The sequence below is a fragment of the Anarrhichthys ocellatus genome, unplaced genomic scaffold, assembly GCF_004355925.1.
Source record: "Anarrhichthys ocellatus isolate YVR2014 unplaced genomic scaffold, GSC_Weel_1.0 scaffold33, whole genome shotgun sequence".
In the NCBI taxonomy this organism is placed as follows: domain Eukaryota; kingdom Metazoa; phylum Chordata; class Actinopteri; order Perciformes; family Anarhichadidae; genus Anarrhichthys; species Anarrhichthys ocellatus.
The window spans coordinates 5,105,840-5,129,703 of record NW_022280063.1 but is presented as its reverse complement, the minus strand read 5'-3'; the positions used below and the strand labels follow the sequence as shown (position 1 = coordinate 5,129,703).

Below are 23,864 nucleotides of genomic sequence, written 5' to 3'. Positions count from 1 at the left end.
TTCAGGGCCTCAAAGTCACAGAGACGGGCCTGACGGGTGAGTGTACACACCAAACATCAGATGTCTTAGGCTCTTGAACATTCCTCATCTCCTACAATTACATTTCTCATCTTGTCCTTGCACTGCAAGTCAAGTTTATATATATATATATATATATATATATATATATATATATATATATATAAAAATAATATTGATAGTTTTTGATAAATGAGGCAACCTTTTCACGGAAATTTCTTTCTCTGAACCTTTAGCAGGGATATTTCCAGTATATTAATAGACTTTGCAAAACAGTCATTCGTCATCAAATAACGCCTAACCAGTGAGTGACCTTTTTTTCCGCCCTCATTATAAAGTTAAGAGTGATTTATTAGGGGAAAATAATTTACTGCGCATAATAATCAAACAGTTCTTCTACTTCTTTTTTTTATTTTTTTTTTATAGCTTTTGTACTGAACAAAGTTTACCAGAACACAGTAAATAATAAGTTTCATTCAAAACAGTTTATTCATCAGAGGAATCAAATCACACGGCAATAAATCAGCTTGTTTTTGATGTGTGTTACAGTAGGACGTCATTCTATTCAAAAAACACATTTTATATACATTTATTCATTAAACAGTTCATTGGTTTGACAGAAATAAGGCTGTTGATTTGATTTTCATCCTTCCCGAGTACTTTAGTGTGAATATTTGAATCTCTTTATTGTGGTTCTTGTTGCTCAATTACTGTGTCGCCTGAAATGCTAAAATAAACCAAAACACACAAAACAGTTTTCTCAACTGTTGAGCTTCCACTGCAGTAAACAAACTACACACTCATAAAGAAATACATTCACTTTCATTAGAGAAACTTTGCATTTTCAGGAAAGGTTTCTACATTCCTCTGTCAGTTTTACTAACAATGCGGCATTAAGATGCATCTGATGTATCTAATAAGGAACTAAACAAAGAAACGTATTGTGTAAGCAAGTTTATTGTTCTGTAAATCGTTACTTTATCATCCTGCTCTTGTACAGCTTTAAAGCCCTTTCATGGGACCTTTAAGGGAAATGTAGGCATATTGTAGGCGGCCCATTACAGGAGGAAGAGTGTTGCAACCAATGATTGTTGCCGTTGTTGTAAACAGGTGCAGCTTGACTTTGCTATAGATCTTCGGCTCAGTCTCATCTGGCGTTCACAGCCTTTGTTGTCCTCGCATTAATGAAATCCGCTTTCCTGTAGCCACACTGTTGAGAGACAAAGTGTGGATTATGGACACTGTATCTATGTTGTGTTGCAGAGGTTTTTAAAATCCAATATGTATTGAATTTGTTTCACATTGGTGCCCCCCAGTGGCAGTATAGAAAAAGACACTGTGGCAACAACAGACCTAAATAACAGATGACTGATGAGTTTTGTTAATGAATAAAATCACTGTGTGCAGAGCCTAGATGAGTGACAAGTACAGGGTGGTTATCCTTTAAGAAAGCATGTGTTGTACTGTAATGTGCTGCATGGATATAGTAGGAACGCACCTTCTTGTAGGCTCCATGGAGATCACTGTGATTCCACATGGTGTGCAGCAAGACGCAAGCAGCCTGACCCGCTCTGGTTGGTCCATAACTAGGACATTTAAAAGTTCAAATAAAAAAAATTGCTACCATTTGCTTCTGGGTGAAAATGGGAGGTGGTCCTCATACATTAGTCATAACTCATACAGTGATAATAATCAAACAGCAAACGATTCAGTGTCATAGAAGAGCTCTTAATGAGACTAACCCGTTGTCCTTGTTGCTGATGTTGATGATCTTTTTGAGGGCTCCCTGGTTGACGACGGCTCTGACGTGCTGCGTGTCACTCTGACTCAGGTTAGTCAGGGTGTGACACAGAGAAGCCGTCACCTCGGTCGGCAGGTCGGTGCCGGTGTCGTCGTTGGGTAGCATCCCGACTACCTCTGGCAACACCTGCTTCACTTCAGGAGGAGGAAACAAATGGGAAAGTGTGTGGAATTAGAAGGTGCGGCTCGTGGTCCAAAGTGAGACAAAATGGTCGGCAATCAAATTCTTGGTGGAGGAAAATAACTCAAAGTATCTCAGTTTGTAATGGAAACAGTTACCGATGTCAGGGTGCAGTTCCTGGTAGCGCGAGAGGTTTTTTAATAAAGATATGGCCATCCTCTTCACATTACTCTCTCCCTCCTCTAACATCTTCCTGACATGCTGAAGGCCATTTTCCCGTTGAACAATAGTGAAGGCGATGGCTTCAGTCACCTGTCAGGCCACAGAAAAATGTATCAAATGTGCTACTTTGAATTGTATTCATACATATTAACAATTGATATATGTCGCTGATAAAAGGTTTGCTTACATCAATATTTGTTTTACACAGGAGTAAAACAGTGCAACAGACTGTTTTTTGCCCACGATCATTTTTTTAATTGTGAATCCTTAAACTAAGTGCTTTTGTCTTTACAGAACAAAACTCTAACTAGAAACAGAAAGTTGACATCCGTCCCATCTTACCGCTCCGTTCCCAGCTGTGATGTTCTGCAGGGCTCCGATGGCAGCCTCCTGGGTGTAGTGACGCACACTGCGGGCCAACAGTGACAAGTACATGCGGATAGTGATGGCACTCCACAGCCACTCGATGCCTCGGGGGTTAGCCTTCTCCTCCAGCAGGGGGCACTGTCGCTCCAACTGCTGGGAGGAAACAGTTTATGAGCTGCAGTTGATTTCTCATCACTGGGTTCAACAATAGGCAGCTATTAAGCAGATTAACAATAACTGATTTACGTAACTTCTTTTGTCTTGTTTTTTCTTCTTCTTCTTCTTCTTCTTCTTCTATCTCTTATTGTGCATTTTAAGTTTGCTTAACCAGGAAAAGGCTGAGCATTAATGCCATTTTGCAGCATCATCATGCTGTAATGTCACATCATCATAAAGAATTCACTCTGTCCAATGCAGTCACTGAGTAGCTGCAATGCAGATGATTGTTTAAGGGGTCTGATTGACATGCAAAGACTCGTGAGGAGTGTTTCATTAAATCAAAAGTTTTATAGTTTTGATGCATATTCTTGATGTCGGGTGTGTATACAGTATGTATGTACTCAGTCAAATATGAATAAAGCCACACTTCACCATTACCTTATCGGTGGTAGTAGCTAACAGAGCAATATCATAGTAGCTTAGTGTGTGTCTGGATCTAAGTCAGCAAACACTTTGTTTAGATTTCTAAAGACACTCTATTATGTGACATATTTCACTCACAAATATGTCACATTACAGGACACTTAAAGGGGCATTATGGGAAGTGTATGATCCAGTGTTTTTGGCGCTTGATTCATCCTAGGGACAAAAAGGCAGGACATCTCGGCATCTGTTGCAAGTCTGACGTGCAATACTAAAGTATCCCTTTAAAAAAGATTGGATTAGACAGTAAAGTATTTGGAGGAAAATAGGTTCCACACAAAGTTGGTGATAATTCTCTCTGGGTTTCTGACTACAGGCAACTCCTTTTATATTACACGCAGTTATTTGATATGTTGTTAACGTTAAAATGTTGATTAGATTAGCTTTAATGAAGCATTGCGACAACAAGTTTATAACAGCAGGTATTTCTGCTGGTAGCGCAGACCCACTCGACAGAGCAGGAGTGTAAAACGTATCCTTTGCTCTGATGTTTCTCTCCCCGCTCATAATATAAGAGAAAGAGAAATATGATCGGCTTCTGAGACGATGTTTTATGGGGGATTTTTGTAAATATGGATTATTTGTCCGATGGGATTACCTCTGTGATCTTGGCACTGCGATGAGCAAAGCACCCAACAACCTTCTGCTCGGGAGCCAAGTTTTGTTGAGAATTTCGAAGATCCAAGGTGTACTTCTTGGGAAGCTCGGCCTCGACCTGATAAGACAGGTTGTGAAGGATGCAGACGCAGTTCTCTGTGGACTTCCGAGCAGATATAGAGATAAATATCAAATTAAATACAGTATGGTAGGCTGTTAAATCACCGAGATACAACATACTGAAACTTGAATGGGAGTATAGGGGTATAGTTCAAGCAGTTTTGCTTTGCAAGTTGGATCCAAGTTTCCATGAACTATTTATGTTTGGATTTTTCTAATCCAGTGAGAAGCAATGTGATTTTGTGTGAATAACTTGATATGCACTACAGAATAGAAAGAAGTGTGGGTCACAAAGTAAAGTCTGTTGTGAACATTTTCTCTGGAATCTCATTGTCATTTCACCTTGTCATCGGTTTTATAGTCAGCTATGGCTCCACGGATGTAGTAGACCAGTGAGTCAATAAAGTTCTCACACTCCCTCATTGCTTTCCTGCCATCTGGACCAGCAGAGCTCAGATTTCTGGAGAGAAAAAACAGTCAAAACAATATAGGTAATGTGATTTGTGTGTGTGTTTCAATCAGATACACAGTTTTCATTCCCACTGCACCATATTAGAAAAGTCCCACATTATAGTGAAACAAATAAAAAAATCACGAGGTCCCCTCCTGTCAACCGCATAATTGTAAAAAGTCAATGGATGCACTGTTTTGGATCGCAGCACTTTCCAAAGCCAGTAGCAATCATGACAAATAAAAACATTTCATGGAATCCAACTTCCCAAGGAAAATACAACAATTAACATTCTGACTCCACACAATATGTTCTTTGTGCAGTGATGAAATATAAATTGAAGAGGAACTCGTCATTTTTCTCTTCCACAGGGACCTCAAAAGGCCGGGGACCATGCTTAGGAGAACTTGATAACCAGCGAGGACTGAGTGATTTCAGCGCAGCCGAGCAGAAAGAGGAGAGAGCTCGATGAATAATTCAGTCGTTCACTCATTTGACCCGGTTGCCTAGGGAGCAGTGAGTCTGATATCCCCCGCTTGGTAAACACAGAGATGATCTTAACGCCTTAGTCTTAGACCACAGCAGATACATTGTGATTTAACTATTGGTCATTTCAATTTGTTTAATACTTTGGTTTATGACTAAATACCAGCAAAACTAATGACGTTCCCATCAGCCTCAGCAGTGCTATTTAGCTAATGCTAGCAATAGCTGAGTATCTACTTTCAAAGAGAACAAAGGAGCCTACCGCAGGCAGCCAGTGGCATTGTGGAAAGCATCAGCATCAGCTAGGAGCTCGTCTTTTGGGTTCTCGCCCTCAAAAATGCCAGAACTGGGTATCAGAACTGACTGGGTGAGGACCAACAAGGCCTCTTTGGAGAGACACTCCTTCAAAAGGTCATGAGAGGAGAGGTTCCACAAAACACCTAGGAGTGAGATGGAAATATATACTTTATAAAAGGCAAAGACATTTATCTCAAAATGTTAAGGTCTGACAGCTTCTTTACACAGTAAAAAAAATAAATAAATAAAGCCAGTTGGGGTGACGTTATGTATATATTGAAACCAAGTAAAAAACTGACCAGTAAGTTCTCGTCTGGTCTCCAAATTATGGCTGCTCTTCAGTGCACGCAAAATGGTGGCCAGGCCATCATTTTCCTTCACCTCCATCTTGTTTTCGCTGCTCTGGTAAACAACATTGCGCAGAGCACCAGCGGCGACACGCTGCACCACCTCATTGTCATTGCACAGGAGCTGCAAGAGCTTTCCAATCCCACGGAGATAGTACACCTGGAAACAAGAGGGTATTGCTGATTGACAGATTCATCGACACACGGATGCAGAATCTACGCCAGCCATCACATTCAGAGAGCGTTACACGATAAATGTTTACCTCGGCTAGCAAAGACATTTATTAGCGCATGAAAGGGCTGATATCACTTTCAAAGCCACATAGCTAAATTAGATTAGCTATTTCACACAACTTAACTTGGCTTGTCTCTGTTGAAATGTGACAGCAAAGCCTACAAACTGTGAAAAAGTGTCTGGAGGATGCAAATGCTACTGCACTATCATACAATGCACATGAGTAAACATACCATCTTTTTAGCATCAGCACTCTTGAAACATTGACTCTGTATGTGGCTGGCTGCAGAGATCAGCGTGTCCTCATCATCCTGGGTAAGCAGGTTCACGGCCCTCTCCAACGTCATCTCCGGAGGATTGACCTCTGACTGCCTGTGTGAGAGAAGACAGCTATGAATGAAATTGCTCCATCCGCAAATGTCTCAAAATACTTGCTTCATGGCACATCAAGAAAATGCAAGAATATGTCAAATTATTGAATTAAGAGAAACAAACACACACGCATACAGTGTCATGATATTCTGAGCATGTATCTGCTGGATGGGAACTTCAACTTCCATCCACCTCCCCATGTCCACCTCCACGCTGGTGACCGAGGGCGGGTATGAATTCATTCTGCGGATCCCCTCCCTCCTGACCTGAGCCAACCAGGGCAAGCCCTCCTCGGCCGGGATAGCACCAAACATCTTATCACCACTTTGTCCCCGCACAGTGCGTTTCTCCTGTTTGACGATAGTCTGGTTATTGCTCCAGCGGGAGTCGTAATCACCGCTTCGCTGAAACGCTGCGTTCGCAATCACAGGCTGCGTTGCTGCCGTCTTTCTGAGTGACCTCCGATGGAGGGTCCCGCGTGCAGATGTGGATGCGAGCGGCCGCGTGCCACTGGGCACCTCTGAGAAGGCATAGCGACGAAATGAATCCGATCCAAGTGAGTAGTCCACCATAGTGCTCGTCCTGTGTGAGTGACTGTGTCCTGGATGGGTGTACATCCCATAGCGGGAGGCACTATGATTGAAGCGAATGCGTTGTAACTCTGGGCTCGGTGGTGGAGACACTTCCACCCTCCTCGATGGTGGTCTCCGCACATTGTTGCTTGATGGAGAGCGGTGGGTGAGGCCCAATCCATTTACCTGTGAAAAGAAAACACAATCCACACTTTAATACTTGTTTATTCTGCTGGTACTCTCACTTCAAATTCCTCTGGGAGGACTTCAAATTCAAATGTCAGAGTAGTCCAACTTGCACAGTGTTGCACTCTACTTTACTGTACAAAAGGTCATTATGATCCCAGTAAAGAGTCAAAATTAATGAATTAGTTGTTGAGTTATACAATGTACCAATGCCTACTGTGACTGTGCTGCATCACAAAAATATATTTTTGATTAGTGTTTTATTTTACCACTTATCAGTTGGCAAAATCAATAATAACTCTGTTTATTTTATCTTGCCAGTTTCAGGGCTCCGTACACCTCGAGCTGACACTTAAAAGTCACAAATTAACTAGAATTTCGAGCTAAAAACACAGTGATTCATTCAAATGGGCTGGAGGCTCTGAATATAAAGCAGCAGCACACCATTTGACTACATTCAAATTACAGCACACTACGTCCATGCAGTTCTTTTACAATGGGTAGGTACAAAATTCAAAGAGAGGACATCCTAAATATGCAAAGTAGCCGATGGAACTGGCTGCACTTGATGGCTATCTGTCACGGAATGAAGAGTTTATCAGGTTACAAGGACAATACGATTGCGTGTACCTTTTTAGTGACACATAAAGAAGATGATAAATGCCACTAAATTGTGTGTGTGTTTGTTTGTGCATTAATGAGTAAAGAGAGTGAGGTACCTTCACGTTTGGTAAAAGTCCATCGGTAGCATCAAAGCTCTTTGCCATGTTTTTCTGTAAATGGACACTACCTGAAACAAGTTGAGGAGGTTTTGTTAAAGTGCACTGTTTCACTGTAATTACCTAAACGCATGGCAACACCAATACTTCCTCAGATCAGGGAGATGACTCCTAGCATATAGCTGCCTGAGCTACAAAAGTACAGTACTCTTAGTCAAATCAATACAACATATACCTGTGTTATTGTTATGCAGACCTGAAACAATTAACTGCATAGTCAATAAACATGAATCAGCACCTGATAATTTGCTGGTTCCTGCAGCTCAAATGTGAGGATTTGCTACGATTTCTTTGTAAAATATGATAGTTCACTGAATATGCATACTTTTTTCTTTCTTTCTTTATTTTTGATTTGACAAAAAAAAGACATTTGAAGATATCAACCTTGGTTCAGGGAAATCTGTCAGTCCTTTTGTGGGCCACCATGATAAATCATCTTGCGTAAATACGTGTAATACACCTAGTAATATGTAGTGACAGATTGATCGTTCATGGAGCAAAATCAATGTTGTCTTGAAAATTACTTTTGGTTGATGACTGACCCACATATTTATTTAGGCTACCAATACATAATAAATAAAGTATAACCCAGTGGAAACCACGCCAGTGTATATTAAATATATTATATATTATATATTATTAAATTCAAGCTCTGTCCGCTGTCACATCCATCTCCCTAAGTCTATAAATAAAACTGCAGAAACCTGTTGGACAAGCAGACAACTATGAGGAATGCATTCCAAAATGATAGTAGACTATCATCCAGTAGGCTACACACAGAGCGTATCTCCTGGATCGAGAAGGACACGTATAGGGTTTGGTATCTAAGTGGGGATGAGGACCCGTTAAGAGGGTCACAAGATAATAATAATAATAATAATAATAATAATAATAATAACACATTTTATTTGTATAGGGCTTTAAAGGGTACTCAAAGGCCCTTTAAATGGTAAAGACAAACAATAAAAGCAGTAACAAGGCAGAGAGATGACATTATAACAGTAATAAACAAAACAAATCACAGGTTAACAGCAGATTTAAATAGGTTAAATGATTAACAGGACCGGAAAGAAGAAAAAGTATTGTTCTGCTACTCAAATCTTTGGTTTTTTCTCTAAAAATACAGTTTCACCTCTTCAGACTTTACTAGTTAAAATGTAACAATCAAATTTAGCAATCCGAGAGGCGTAGCTGTTCCCGCAACAGCTTGTAACCCATTGTCCCTGGTTGAATATGTTTCTGATATTCAACCAGGGACAATGGGTTACAAGCTGCTTTCAAAGAGGTCACGCCAGCCTCAAAATGGTGGAATATTGTAAAATAATATGGTTTAATTGTCTAATACACTGCTTCCCGAACTAAAGGTCAAACTGAGATTTAATTTTAAATAAATATTAATTGTTGTAATTATGAATAGTGGGAGGAAGACATGTGCCACACCTCCTCTATTATTATTATTATTATTATATATATAAAAAATAAAAAAAGCTCCTTTCAGGTGTAACTTACAACATCTGTCAAATAGGAGCGCGGCGTGTCCAAAAATGCCTCTTCGGTGTAATTCAGCCATATATTAATCATATAAAGATCTTCGAACTGAACCTTACCATTAGACACAGTCTTCCTCGCTTTCCGTGCCAGTGTGAGCTGAACCTGCTGGTGAACGCGCTGACTGCGCTCATTTGAGCTCCCTGTCGTCGAGGATCTTGGAGTCGGCTCGGCCGGCAGAGCCAGACTGGTGTCATCCAGCACGAACGAGTCCAGCGCAGATAACGCTGTTTTAAAGAACTGCTCCTCCATCGTGGACTTACCCCCAAAATCGGTCTAAATTGGTCGCTTCACGGATGGGTATACTGCTTGCGGATAGATGATCAGTCCTGCTTTGTTGTCCCTCGGATCATGAGGTGGGTCGACCTGCCTTGCTGGCACCCCGCGGGGCGGGGCTAGAGGCCACGCACCTGAGGTGTCAGGTTTCGCTGCCGGCTGGTGTCGGTTTGGTAGCAACATTTACTCAAGTACTGTATTCATTTCGAATTAATTGTATTTTACTTCAATATATAATAATACATATTTCACATATCTATAGCTTGGTGCTAAACAGTTTAAAATACCGTTTTTAATCAATAACTTTTGAAAGTAAAGTTTATTGATACAACTTTGAAGCAGGACCTTAATTTGTAACTATATTAAACTGTGGTATTAGTACTTTTGAATATTGCTTTAACCTCTGATTGCAACGCATTGCTTCATCATTAACCTTATTTGTCCAAGGCACACAAAGTTGAACGACATTATGTATCAATATTTACTTTAGATTTTTGGTGGATATTTAGGGGCAAAATTTGGAATGTTGCACCTTAGGTGTTAGAAATTGCCCAGATGATCAGTTTTCAACTCTGGACCTCAGCCCCGCCCTCTTTGGCTTGAGTTGTGAGGGGAGCTGAAGCCTGACACAGCAGGTATTTTCCCACCAGGTGTGTTTTCCCAAGGAGCCAGTCCGTCTTTACACAAGTTGTGAACCTTTATAGACCCAACTGTTAAAGCCAGACATAATAGAGTCTATTAAATTTGCCCAATGGCCTCCATTTGCACTTTGTACTGTTGATACATACGCTATATAGGCAGCTGTTTGGCCTTACCAACTTCTGTTCAATTCAATTACATTGTTAAGATATTATATTGTGTTTAATTATACTACTTCCAAACAAAACTGGATTATTTTTGTGTCAGTGTGATTGTGGTACTTGTGGATAAAATGCAGATTTAGTTTAGGGACATCCAGCAGTCAAGACTGATCGTCTGAGAAATGATAAAGGTCTTCTGAGGGGCCCTGCGGATCTAGTCCCAGACTCAAAATGTCATCTGATATCGTGCAAACTGTCCAAGCCAAAAATGTCAGCCAATAAACGCGTATCATAACAGAAGCTAATCCCTACTGAGAACAGGGGGTGTGGGTGGGAAGTGGCACACATCTTTACCCTGGGGCCCTATAGCAGGTTAATCTAGTCATGACTCCTAAACTATTGAAACACTAAACCTTTGAGGATTTTGTTTTCCTTGATATAAACATAATGGCTCATCAGCTGCTGGGTCTCTCATTGACAGGTCTTATTTCTCTACTTCTAGAATCATTTGCCAACGAATGATCCTTGACTCACATGACATTTGCCTCACAGACGGCACAGTTGATTCAAATAAATGAGAATTCAACAACAGCTACAATACGATTTTTTTCCCCTTTTAATGCAATCTTGTCTCAAAAACAATCTTTCCAGTCTACGTCATCAAATCCCTTTCACCTTAAACTTTTCTGTGCATAATGTTGGTGACAGAACGGTGAGAAAGCTTAAGTTTGCTTTGAGTAAAATGCTCTGGTTTACATCCATGTGACATTACAATGTGTTCAGCAGACAATCAAGCTGTTCAAATCCACCGTGCATTTAGTGGACGCTCGTGTCCAGGCAGTCTTCATTTTTTTGTACACGAGCACATACATTTCATTTGTGGGATTCTTATCCTGACTCTCATGCATTACTCATAAATGGAGTGTTCTCAGATCAGCATATAGACCCCGAGCATCAAACAAAAGGCTCCAGGAAGTGAAGGAAGATGTCTCAGCTGCAAAACATCGAGATGAATGGGTTTATGTTAAATTTATGTTATTTTGATTCTAGTGAAGTCTTATATGCTCAGCTACGTGACAAGTGTAATTAAAACACATTATGGGGTAAAAAAAAGAATAATACGTGCCTGTGTTCCTTGGTCTTAATATCAATCTCTAAATGATTATATTCTTAAATTACAATGTTTGAGATCATTCTTTTTCACAAAGCAGTTGGCCAAAAATGATATGTATATTATGACATTACAAATTTACCCACCTAACACTTTTTGCAATTTGGCACATCATATTTCACGTTCATCAACACACACACACACACACACACACACACACACAAAGGCTTGAGGTGGCTGGAGTCCTAACATGACCAATCGAACAAGGCTGACATTTTATGGAACTTGGAATTGGTGTTTTAAAGCTTTTGATATTGCAGAGTTTTGAAGCATACATCTAGGTCACATGGGAAAACTTAAAACAGTGTTAAACAGTATGTGTTCATTACAGTTGAATAAACATGTCTTTTTTCAGCATCTTACCAAAGCTTCCAAAACATTCCCCTGATCATACTGTCCTGCCTTCATTTTCAAAAACTGATTTTGTTTTTCCCCCAAAAAATATTTAAAAAACCCATTTCATAATTGATGTCTCTACTCAGTCTTGTGCATCTGACACACACAAGTTGATTAGCAGGATGTTATATACACTTTCTTAAAAAGAAGAAAAAAAAAAAGAATGCATCCCCAGATCCAGTCTGTCATTTTTTTTTTTTTTCCAAGTTAACTTCTCCACCATCCTCACAAAGACTGATTTCACCAGATCATGATTTAGAATTCAACCACCAGCCAACCTTTACATCCTGAACCCGTGGCACATTGTCATCGATACAAATATACTGTACATACTGTCCTCAGTGGGTTTTCTACACGTTGGTTTTATCCTGCCATTTGTAGGCCTACATTGTTAAAAAATATATAAAATATTCAGAGAAATTGTACAGGTATACATTCAGGTTAAAAACACGTTAAATGTTTCTCTTCAAAGCTATTTACAGATCTCTGTATACGGGTTCCAGTCGTCATTCAGCGGTCAACACAGGAGTGAGGGTGTCTCTTTTCAGTGAACAAAAAATAACTGCCAATTTGAGCCTTTTTTTCCTTGGATTTCTGTCTTCATATTTAAAATCTTAGTATATTTAAAATCTTAGACCCCACCATGCACCCAAAATCATGACCAAATATTTATATTAAAACTGCATTAAAAGCCATGATTTTTCACAATTTATAGACCAAATCATTAGAAGGTTAACCAAGAAAATAATCCAAGGTTAATCCAGAAATAAAATAATTAGTCGAAGCCCAAAGTGCTAGTAATCTTAGTTAGTAGCAGATGGTAGGAAAAACAATCATATCGTACATGGAAATGATGTCATTTGGTGGTCTGTTTTACCAAATGAGACATGATAAAAACGCTAACATTAATGCAAAGAGCAGTCAACCATGATTATTTTCATTTAAAGAAAATCCACTTCTTTCATTACCAGAGTTGAGATAGACTCAAATGACCCTATAGCAGCACTTCAAACCGAAGGAAAAGACTTTACACCAGTAAATACTTTCACTTCAAAAAAACGTGGGAAACCGTAACACTGGCATGTGGCTTCAAACAGTCAATAGTCCAGTTTGTTGGATCGATCAAGGTTAGTGGAGACCTAATGTCTGTGGGCACTGGCTGCAGTTTAACTATGAACACAGCAGTGTTCTGTCAAAGGATATCGAACACGACGGCACGACTCCGATCCAGTTTACTGAGGTATCAACTCACCGACAGCTGGCGCTATCCTGACAGATAATACGTCTCTGACCCTTGACCCTTGACCCTGGCATTGACGACCACAAGCCATTTCTGGCATGACGTTTTCTATTTTATTTAGTTTGTTTTCATTGTGTAAAATATCTTGTATCTATATTTTTAACATTATGTTCAAATTAACTAGTTATGTCAACAATTGATTATTACACGGTGTAAAGGAGATCTAACCTACATTAACAACAGAGGAAAACCTTGAAAGATATCAATGCTCTGGTGTCTCATCCCCGCATGGATGTGCTCTGGGGGTCAATTACTCTTTTAATGACTAGAAAGCATTTCCATTCTGCTTAAAAAAAAAAAAAGAAAGACCATTAGTGAGAGAAAAACAACCCAAATACAACATTCATACAAAGTTTCTGTAAGGCATTCCTTCACCAGCTCATTCACGCCAGCTGAGTGTGCAGCTTCTTCGGTCTGGTGTTCGCCAGCAAAAGAAAAAGTGTTCTTGAGATATTCACAGTCTTTCTGTCAGAGACGTCTCCTGCCCTGTCACACGAGTCTTCAACACAGTTCTGGTGACGGCTTTGGTCCGTCCTGCAGCTAAGACTATAGAAATGATACATACAGGAGAGCCGCAACTCTGAAAAGTCATTAGATTCATGCAAGACTGTACAGACTTTCAGTGAACCATCCGAGCTGGACAGCGCACGCGGTTTTAGGTGCAGTCCTATCTGCAGGAGGAGCCCAACACGTTACCCGTCGAGGGCGAGGTCGCGGTGGCGCTGTAATGGGGGTAGTTGTCATTGGGTGGCGGGCTCGGGAGGATGGAGTTTCCGTTGGTCGGGGAGCAGCTGAGCTGGAGCCTCCGCAGGTAGTCGGCGTGGACGGGTTTGTGGCTCTGCAGCACTTTGATGGCCTCGTCGACGGGGAACCACTCCCTCTTACGACCTGCAGGGGGAGACAGAGCACAATGTATGAGTTAAAAGGGTGCTTTTAATGTTGGGTGTTCCCATAATTAGAGAGCCAGAACATAAAAATGATAGTATTATAGTATTTTGCACCAAGCTACCACAACAGGTAGAGTGTATTTAAATTGCATTCTCAGCTAATTGGTCCGTTTGGTTAGCAAGGTTAATTAACGCACGGTGAAGGTAGACACTACTTGAGGATCACAGGCACACATAAATGCTTTCATATTCACATGAAAACATGGCATATATACCGACATATGCGCATTAATATAGTCTAACATGGTGGATGTAGCAGGCTCTGGTTTACACTGACAGGTGGAGGATGCACATAAAGTCAGGCTGGATACTGGTGTCCAGGCTACTGTCAGCTGTAATGAACTACAGCAGCTACGACCGGTGGCCTAGATTTATAGACACCTGTGGTCACTGCATACCCCAATGCCCATATAGTCTCCATGCACTATACTGGCCTCCACATAAATAAAAAAAACAGTGTACTGTAAAAAGGTGAGCTATAGATGAAAGACACACACACACACACACACACACACACACACACACACACACACACACACACACACACACACACGCCACAGCATCTGCAGACATTCATGGGAAGGTGAAGGGGACCTGTACCTATGTTGACGGAGTCTTCCCAGGCCTCCAGTGTTTCTGTGACAGTCAGCACATACACGTACGTCCGGTGCTTCCGATCCTGGTTTTGCTTGAGGGGAACGCAAGGGAAAGAAACTGGATATTTAATGATCATACAAAAACATTTGTAAACATGCATGTTTCTCTTGTCAATACTATTCCAAACAAAACATATTACACAGAAATTATATATTGCATGATAAAAAATAAAAAAAAGATAGGAATTTGTGCATCTAATACCCTTTAATGTGCGGTTGCATTGGTATAATAGACTGAAAGTAAGCTAAAGCCGCGTAAGCTTACCTCAAACACGCCGAGCAGACGTCCTAGCTTGCCCTTCACACCGGCCTGAAGAATAAATGAAGAATGTTTTTTTTAGAATTTTTGTTTTTCCCCTACTGGCTCTGGTGCACGGAGCAAAGACAGCAAACGACATTTCTTTGTGTGATTTTCTTAAAGTTTTGAGGGCACTCTATTCACTGCAAAAGATGAATAGAGGGTGGAAACATTAGAAAAGCAGTGTTCAAACAACAGACTATATTCTGTGGCAAAACAATGGGTATTGTGTATTACATATCAATATTTAAAGGGCTCTATGTACTGAGCTCCACTGTAACCTCCCAGGCTTTGTTTGGATGCATTGCTTGACGAACAATTACCGAAAAAAAAACGTTGAGAACTGGACTACAGAATAAATCCTTGTGCCGAGTTCATTTTTGTCCTCTGTGGCCTCACAGCTGTTTCAATATAGGCTTGTCAGCCTTTTAAAAAGGTGTAATCACTTCTATATGGAATTTATCTACACTAGTTGAGGCCTTCAGGAAGGACTTAAAGTAATTCTAATAATAGATATCATTATCAATCCTTGGTAATGTCCCTTGGCATGGAATAAACAAATCTGGCTCAAAACCTGAACGAATATTATTGCGGAAATGTAATTATGTCCCTTTCACAACACATCATAGTTGCTTTATTAATTCACAGGAATCAAATTACTGCCAGGACATATGACATCTGTGCTTTCCCGCTCAGCATACTTCACAAGTGTCACTCTGTCGCACCGATGTGTCCGGCGGGTTGGGCCGCAGGGTCCGTGGATGCACAGGAATCCAACGAGGAGCCAAGTTTAGACCGCTGACGTGGCTGAGAACACAAGGTTCTCAACCAGAGGGACCTCTGGAATACCAGAGGTGTCATTAGTTCACCCAGCTACCGACACCGTGTCCCATCAGAAATCTCACACGTAGCATGCACACCGCATGCCACCTCCACTTCTGTGTTTTTTTTCTTTACTGGAAACGGACAACTGCAGCGACGTGACAGAGTCGTGTGACCCCCAAGGGAAGCACAGATGTGCATTCAAGACATTTTAGCAGGATTTTTAATTTAAAAAATGATAAATGTCTTTTCTATGTCCTCTGCCGCAACATGTCATCTCAAATGGCAGACCCAGAATTCGTCAAGTCAATTGCGGTCACTCCAAATTATGCACAAGGACAGATGCAGGGACAGAGGACTTACAACACCAAGACATTTCCAAAGAGTGAATTCTTTGCTGCTTTGAATACCTGTTATATACCCGACGGGTGGTTGTTTTTTTTGGATGCAGGTTAACTTTAAACGCAGTAAAAAAAATGGCTATTTTTTTGTTGTTCAACCATCAACAAAGACTTCCTCTACACCGCACAAAGAGAGCTCACTTAGTGATAAGAAACAATTAATTCTCGGGTTTATTCACCTCCTCAAACACCTCTCGCACTGCGGCACCACATGGCTCCTCCTCTGGCTCCATCCCACCTCCGGGGACGATCCACTGCTCCGGGTGCCGACTGCTGCTGACCAGCAGAACCTGGAACAGAAAGAAAAAAAATGTAAATTCCTTTATTTTACTATCAAATTGTATGTCCCTTTAGATACAGAAATCACATCATAAGGAAGCAAGACGTCCCCGTAGTTTCTGAGACTTAAACACTGAAACTGAGCTTGACATGAGACATGACCCTTGACCCCTTTGACTCAAGTCTTAAAGACAGACAGCAGATGATTGGTGCTGCCTCTGCTATTTATTCTCTGTTGCTGTAGACAGGATTCTAAATCCACCACAGCCTTCGTCGCTTCAAATATTTGATCCTGGCACGGTGTGGATGGTCTTCTGAGTGAGACTAATACATGTTTATGAGAACAATACACACTGAAACATGGTACCGTACTTTACTTTCAACTGGTAATTTCAATTATTGTAAAATATCACACACACAAACCTGGATAACAGTTCTTTTAGAAAAAAAAAAAAAAAAAGAAGTTAGCTCACTCTAACTAGAACAAATGGAGGCATTTGGGGGACCTCAGCATGTACCCGTTCACCTGCTTTCACCCATTTTGGATTTCTTGGCTGGTTAAAGCTCAATCAAAGCCCGTGTTGAGGCGCTTCCAACACACACTGAGCCCGGCAAACAATGCAAACAATGCATGTAAACCAAGCATGAGCCGCTCAAAGTCTGCCAGTGCTTCCCTAAGCGGCCTGCTGGGCTTGAATTACACTACAGTTGCAGTGTACACGGATATGCACGGATCAGATGAGTGCGTGTCAGCATTTTCTGGCAGTATCCACATAGCAACCACAACAGACAGAAGCACACCTGCTGTAAACATTACCAGATTTGCATGGAGCTATTTGCTCATTTTTTTTTTAAAACACAGTCTGTGACAGGACCGGGATCGTAGTGATATGAACAGCTGATTTCGTATATATCTTCCCTTACATTCTCTAATGGGATCGTGGCTGCAGCTACCGGAGGCATTCTGAGTGCTCCGCGAAGGGCCGGGGGGGCCAAACCAAATTGAACAACGAATGCTTGGGGCTTTGACAGCGAGTGCTGTCGGGCTGCCATTTTTCTCACATTCATCCAACCCAGCCACCTGCTTGTTCCCAGACTACGTCATCGGGGGAAGTGGGGTAGCTATCTATGTCAAGCGTGACGGGGTGGATTAAGCGCACGCACGCTCCGCAAACATTTCCTGTAGATGTAAAAAGGTTCGAGAGAAAAAAAAACACAACAGGTGTATGTCTGATGTAGCGTACAGTAAGGGACGTGTGTTAGAGGAAGCGGCATTTACACCGATAGTACAAACAGAGCTGGGCAGAACATGACGCCTTCTCAGCAGAGTGCAGACTGTAAATCCGGGCTGGGCTATTTCAGTGATATGACATAATAAAAGATTTATTCTTTGTGTTTTGGGTGTGTTTGAGACCAACCCCGCTGTCGGGAGTGCAGCCAGAAAGGCTTAAATGGAGATCACTGGTGTCAACTTGTCTAAAGTGTGAGATGTATACAAAACAAAAGCTACAGAGCTTATGGGACACCGAGGACAAACAGGATTTCTGCACTGGTTGTTCCATTTTTATCCTCTCCATGTTGTCCCACGAGGGACTCGTATTTGTCCATCCTCAGAATATAGCACAGGCCACATTTAGTTTACTTTTAATACATTTAGGAATGTAGAGCACTGAATCAACATATTACAAACTGTGTATAATTAAGAAGTTGTTTCTTCACATGTGCATCTGAGCCGAATACAGTTCACAAAGAGGGAGCAGCAGGGGTTTGGCGTTGCCTTTAAGCTTTGCAAGGACTCTCCAGCGCGACTAGACATTCGTCATTGCAACAAAATCAAGCCTGCAAGCGTCTGTTCATCTCTCCGAGCACCAAGACGCTTGGACAAGTTGAAGAAATCCAGTGAGAAGTATTTCAAGTTCATTCACTATCCGTTTCAACCATTTCTACTTTTAGCTTAACCGTTTAGACTAATCTGCTCACTCGTTAACTACTTGTCAAGCACTCACAATCTTAACATGTAGAGTTCAGGTGTTACAGCTGACTTAATTTGTGGATATATTTACTTTTCTACAAATCTTTTCCGAGAAACCGCTGATTGGGAGTCACTGACTAAGAAGCACAACAAGACTTTACACTTTCTGACCTTTCCTATAACTTTGGACAAACAAGGGGGGGAGAGTGCAGAATACATAGGCCACAGTTAGAAGGGTGAACAAAATAACTCACACGGTCATGAAACATAGGCTGACAGCTGAACTCGGAGCCCAGAAACACACTTATATTTGGAAAGAGGGGCAGGGAGAAGAAGAAGAAACCCCAGAGGGAACACTGCAGTGTTTCCCGGGGATATTTCACTGGTTTGCAACTCGTATCACTTCCCAGGGACCCCCAGTGTGAAAAAGGACGAGGGCAAATTCTGAGGTAACGTGCAGTAAATCTCCCCCGGGGTAATAAAAAACCCTGTGACCGAATGCCACACTCACCTGACGTTAGCTAACCGTTCTCTTATCCAAAAATCTGTTGTATAGTCTCGTATCTGATTTAAAGAGGAGGATCAGTCACTCTTAACTTAATATCATAATTAGAGTTATGTGAACTACCACTGGTAGTAAAACACAAGCTATGACAGTGACTCCTCTGGCATGGCCTCAAACAGGGGACAGCAGGCAGGGATATTCTGGAGGACATTAACACCTCCGCGTCCTTCTGGAGGACATTAACACCTCCGCCTCCTCCCCGAGGCGGAAGGCCTGTAGCTGTCAAATAAAAGAAGGCCCCCGAATGCCGGGGTGACGGTAGGAGGGAATGAGGGAAAGTCTGAGACACTCAAGTGCAGAATCAGTAGTGCTAAGCTATAAAATAGTCGTCACATTATAAAAAAAAAAGGTATCAACCAATATAAGAGGAGTCGTTCTCAGGGACTGTCGGAGACAAACAGCAGGAGAGGCAAAGAGGGAGAGAAACTGAACACCTAGATTTCTGACCTCCTGCTGAAGCGTCCACTCACACAGACAACCTCCCCCTCCAATTCCCAGTATGACATTGTTTACAATCTGCTGCAGTACCTTCAATATGCAGCCTCTGGGTCATAAATTCATAAACATGGAGGTTACGGTTCAAACTGTTGCCTCGATCGGATCTTTTCCCTTACTCCAAATTATGCATGAACTCGTGACATTATACAAAGCTTATTTTAACAAAGTCTCAACACTGACAAGCACAGTTTGTAGCACTTTAGGTTGTTTCTAAATCATGAAACAAACAACTAAATTTGAACGGTTCAAATTAAGATTGGCAACATTTAACATGACGGACACCTGGGGGAAGTGGAAACAAGCTGACAATATTCAGTTGATATGAATAACTGTAGATGTGTGACAACATAAAGCAGGGGAAGTGTTATGGAATCATAAAGTTGACTTGTTTAAATTTGCATTAAATGTACAAATAACCCTTAGTTATTCAACTAAGGGTTTCTGCAACCGACCACTGCACTATTATGACGCAAGATAATTAAAGAAGCTCTCTTGGCACACACTCCCCAAGCAACTCGCATGCTGTTAATTTACCCAGGTGCCCCCCTCAGTTATCACTGGCATCCCTCTGCACTGTGAGGTTCCTGTTTTCCCCGGCTGGGAGTTTAATTGCTGTCATACAGAACCTCTCCCTGTGGGCTCAGCTTTCACCTTTCCTCTCCGAAACAAAACAGTCCAACAAGCATGTATGGCTCTCATTTCACCTCCTGTGTCTAGGAACTGATTGTATATGTATTGGGCATGTGTTTAAGGAGAGTTTTGATGACACAAAGCTCCATATCTCAACCTTCTTTAGACGGGAAAAATGGCCATTGTTGACAACCCAAAATCATAATCACCAGATTGGGTCTCATATTTCAGGAACTGCCATCCAATGCGATTGCACGAGTAGACATGCCTGTCAAAGCCTGAATATCCTGAGGGTGGCGGTCACACCTACACTCTTCTATTGTCACAATGTTTTCTGACTGTCCTCTCCTGCGATTGCAAGACAAGAGAAATTAGTCACAATGTACAAACAAATTCTGAAGAAAATTGTGCAAGAGCGCAGTAGTACAGGTATTGTGTAAGTGAACAGACGTGTGTGTACGTGTGTGTGTGTGTGTGTGTGTAACTCTTCCAATCTGTGTGGTACAGCTAAACACTGGAGGGCTCAGGCAGAGCTCTCTGTGCCAGTCCTGGGACACCAGACTGGGCTGCTTTGACTGTATATTTATTGTGTAACAGTTCGTTTATGCAAAGCTCAAAGAGGAGGCTAAATTTAGACATGAGAGAATATGCCACAAAAGCAGAGATATGGTCCTGATATTTGGACATATATGAATGTATAGTCATATGCATACATGACTATTATTAGTTATAAGGGAACCAGTACAAACAGCTTAACTTGAAAGAGTCATTTATATTAATAAAGGCTCTCTGCATAAGAATGTCTATACAGTGAGTCTGAATGCAGTCACAGGGAGGGGGGGGGGGGGGACACGCAGCTGCATTCAGACCCCTATGGACCCCTATGGTCTATGGTCACACTTCTTAACATGTTTTAAGTTAAGGGGGGCAAAAGGAAAACCAAAATAAATTTGTAAAATTGTATTTGTGTGTGTGTCTATTTTCAGACTAATTTTGACTCACTTAGAATAAACCTTTATAAAGGTGATTCTATTTGCTTTCTTAATGTTCTGTCGTTTTTGTACTGTTTTGAATATTTGATATGAGTCACTGTTAATATTGTTGTTCTTTTGTGTGTAAATAAATAAAGACAGTGACTAACCCAAAACACAAAAAAACACTTGTAATAGCCACCGCTGTCACGGTACGGAAATCCGCTTTTATGCGGATCGACTGCATTGTATATCACCGAGAAAAGTCTTTAAGACACAACAATACAAGCCTGCAACTCCATATCCATTATTTACATGGCGAGGGCCCCTTTAAATCCTCATCCATAGTTGCTACGCAGCTGCCCGCTCAAGGCCGGTGGGATGCAGCATAATCATGAATGACCACTGCCTGGACCCTCCCTGTCGTGATATTAAATGTAGTCAAGTGACGCGACAGTTTATATATATATTTAATAATATAATCGAGGCCGTCATTCTTAACTCCTCTCTCAACTCACGCCGACGTAAACCCCAAAAATGAAAGGGAAACGTGCAACAGAGTGCCTCGCCCCCTCCGTGTTAGCCACCTCAAGCTAAGAACAAGCTAACCGGAAGTAAAGCGAATCAGGCTTCAAAATAAGAGCTTTGCGTCAACTCAATAGAGTTTCGAATGAGGTATTGATCAGGTGTTTTATTTTGAAATGTGTCACCGTTATCGTTTGTTATTAGTGGTAGATACTCTGGCAACAGCCTTTTCCCCCCTTTCTTTACGCGCTCCTCAAACTAGCCTAAACTGGATGGCCCACGGCGCATCAACAGCAGCACGGAAACACAAACCAAAATAGTGGCATTGTGACAGACAGAAAACAGTGTTAACGCAGCAACACATATAAGCTGGCGCCACACGTCTAAACCCATGTGTAATATTAAATATAATTTTCTATTTGGTTCATAATCACCCCTGCGCTGTTTGAATGACTGGGTGCAGACAGGGGATGACTAGGCCACGAAGTCATACACAACCCCTGCATATTGTTCATGTGGTTCAGTTTCTGCGGAACCTCTTACCTCTTCCTCACGTTCATTCTTGAAGCACAGACATGCTGCTCGTTTCTTGAAGCCCTCGCCGTCGTATGTCCTGGTCTGGTTCGGTTTGAGCTTCATTGTGGATTTATTCTGCCTCCTTTAGATACAAAAAAAAAAAAAAAAACCCAGGCAACAACAGAGAGCAAATGGTCCAGCGAGTTAACAGCAGAGCCGCCGCATCGCTGCTGCTCTCTGCATCGGTGGTCCGAGATGGTCAGTAATAAGAGGAGGAGGAGGAGGAGGGGGGCTGTTGGAGAGATCCCGACCGGGGTACCCGTCAGGCTATCCTGGATTTATGGTTTCCTCATACAATCTGTGGAAGATGACGTCAAAGCTGGAGCTGCTGCCTGTGATTTTCAGTCGGCAGTGCGTGTGAAGTCCTGCAGGCAGAGATCTTATATAGTCTACAGCCTACACCGCACAGCCCTGCTCTGGTTCCATTTGCGCACGGCCGCTGACTCAGTTCAATGAACAGGCAGACTGGAGTTTTAGATATACAGATCACTCCTCTGTAACAGGAATGAGCTCATTGGTTGGGTTAGTCTCAGTGGGCGGAGCTACACTTCTGGTCACAGAAGCGATAATAAACAAATGCGTAATTTGCGCTGATCTCCACCGGACTGGCGCTGCAGAACATGGGACCATTTGACAAGTAGACCTGTTTCAGAGTGGGGGGGGGGGATCACCTATGACGACTAATTAGTGATCTTTCATTTAGGACTGTTCTGTGCTTGGTGCAATATCTACAATAACTTGTCACGACACCAAATATATAAGATCTCAAATCATTTTGAGAAGAAAAAACATATCTTTTAAATAGACTACATAGATGCTACATAGGATTTTTAGTATAGCGAGAAAGTCAGTCAATCTAGATCAGGGTTACTCACTCAACTTGCTTATTAAAAGTCCCATAACTCATCTTTATTTCTTTTAAATTGTTTTTTTTTAAACAAGCTCTATTAGTGTATTTTTATGCACTATTAAAGGTACAAAGAAATCCTATTGTGAATCAATTTATTTTCATTTTGATTTACAAAAAGGTTGGCGGGGCCACGCGGCCGGCACTCACTCACTGCTCTAGACCCAAGACTCCAATCGGAACACATCGAGGAAGAATAAGTAGAACATTATTTTTCAAAATGTCACAAAAGCATAGTGTAAATTTTAAAGTCAATGATTCCAAAATATGCTAAGAACGGCATATTAGTCATCGCCTGGCCTCACCTCTCCTCAAGTTGATGTTATCTGTGGAGTTGCAACAACACTCAGACTCAGTATTAAGGCTGACAAATGAAACCAGCCTCATGTATTTGTCAGCACATTACTTTTTTATTGCACTTTTAAGGCAGTTTTTTTTGGGAGTTTCATGTTTCACCTGTTCCACACACACGTAATGGTACATTCTGCCTCTTTTTATTAGCGACAGGAAAGCTATGATGTTACATAAAGTTTTTATTCAAGCTGGTTGCTTAAACTGATCACTCCAATGTTTCTTGTAACACCTCCTGGATTCTCTTGTGTCTAGTATTATGGGAGTGTTTTATGTAAAATATCTTGCGCTACATGTTCAATAGTTCATGGAATAGTCACATCTTATCAAGCGTGTTGGGAAATCACTCAGTGACTCCCATCTG

At 41.4% G+C, this 23,864-nt stretch overlaps 2 protein-coding genes across 7 annotated transcripts; both read right to left on the bottom strand.

Annotated features, from left to right (window-relative positions):
- Positions 1-483: 483 nt before the first annotated feature.
- On the bottom strand, positions 484-9,496 carry pkp2 (plakophilin 2). Of its 6 annotated transcripts, none has more exons than XM_031865575.1 (13): positions 9,219-9,496; positions 7,552-7,622; positions 6,204-6,832; positions 5,936-6,074; positions 5,420-5,627; positions 5,086-5,263; positions 4,229-4,346; positions 3,768-3,929; positions 2,504-2,680; positions 2,098-2,251; positions 1,761-1,953; positions 1,517-1,604; positions 484-1,228 (listed from the first exon to the last, which is right to left on the bottom strand). In XM_031865575.1, exons 1-13 carry the CDS (start codon positions 9,409-9,411, stop codon positions 1,166-1,168), a joined length of 2,373 nt encoding a protein of 790 aa, XP_031721435.1. In that variant the 5' UTR covers positions 9,412-9,496; the 3' UTR covers positions 484-1,165. The 6 variants fall into 6 exon arrangements, with proteins under 6 accessions (XP_031721435.1, XP_031721436.1, XP_031721437.1 ...); XM_031865576.1 differs by having other exon boundaries at positions 2,504-2,677; XM_031865577.1 differs by having other exon boundaries at positions 6,210-6,832.
- A 1,332-nt stretch (positions 9,497-10,828) lies between these two features.
- nudt4b (nudix (nucleoside diphosphate linked moiety X)-type motif 4b) lies at positions 10,829-22,707 on the bottom strand. Its single transcript, XM_031865802.1, has 5 exons — positions 22,210-22,707; positions 16,406-16,516; positions 14,971-15,015; positions 14,650-14,737; positions 10,829-13,990 (listed from the first exon to the last, which is right to left on the bottom strand). Exons 1-5 carry the CDS (start codon positions 22,303-22,305, stop codon positions 13,770-13,772), a joined length of 561 nt encoding a protein of 186 aa, XP_031721662.1. The 5' UTR covers positions 22,306-22,707; the 3' UTR covers positions 10,829-13,769.
- Between the last annotated feature and the right edge of the window lie 1,157 nt (positions 22,708-23,864).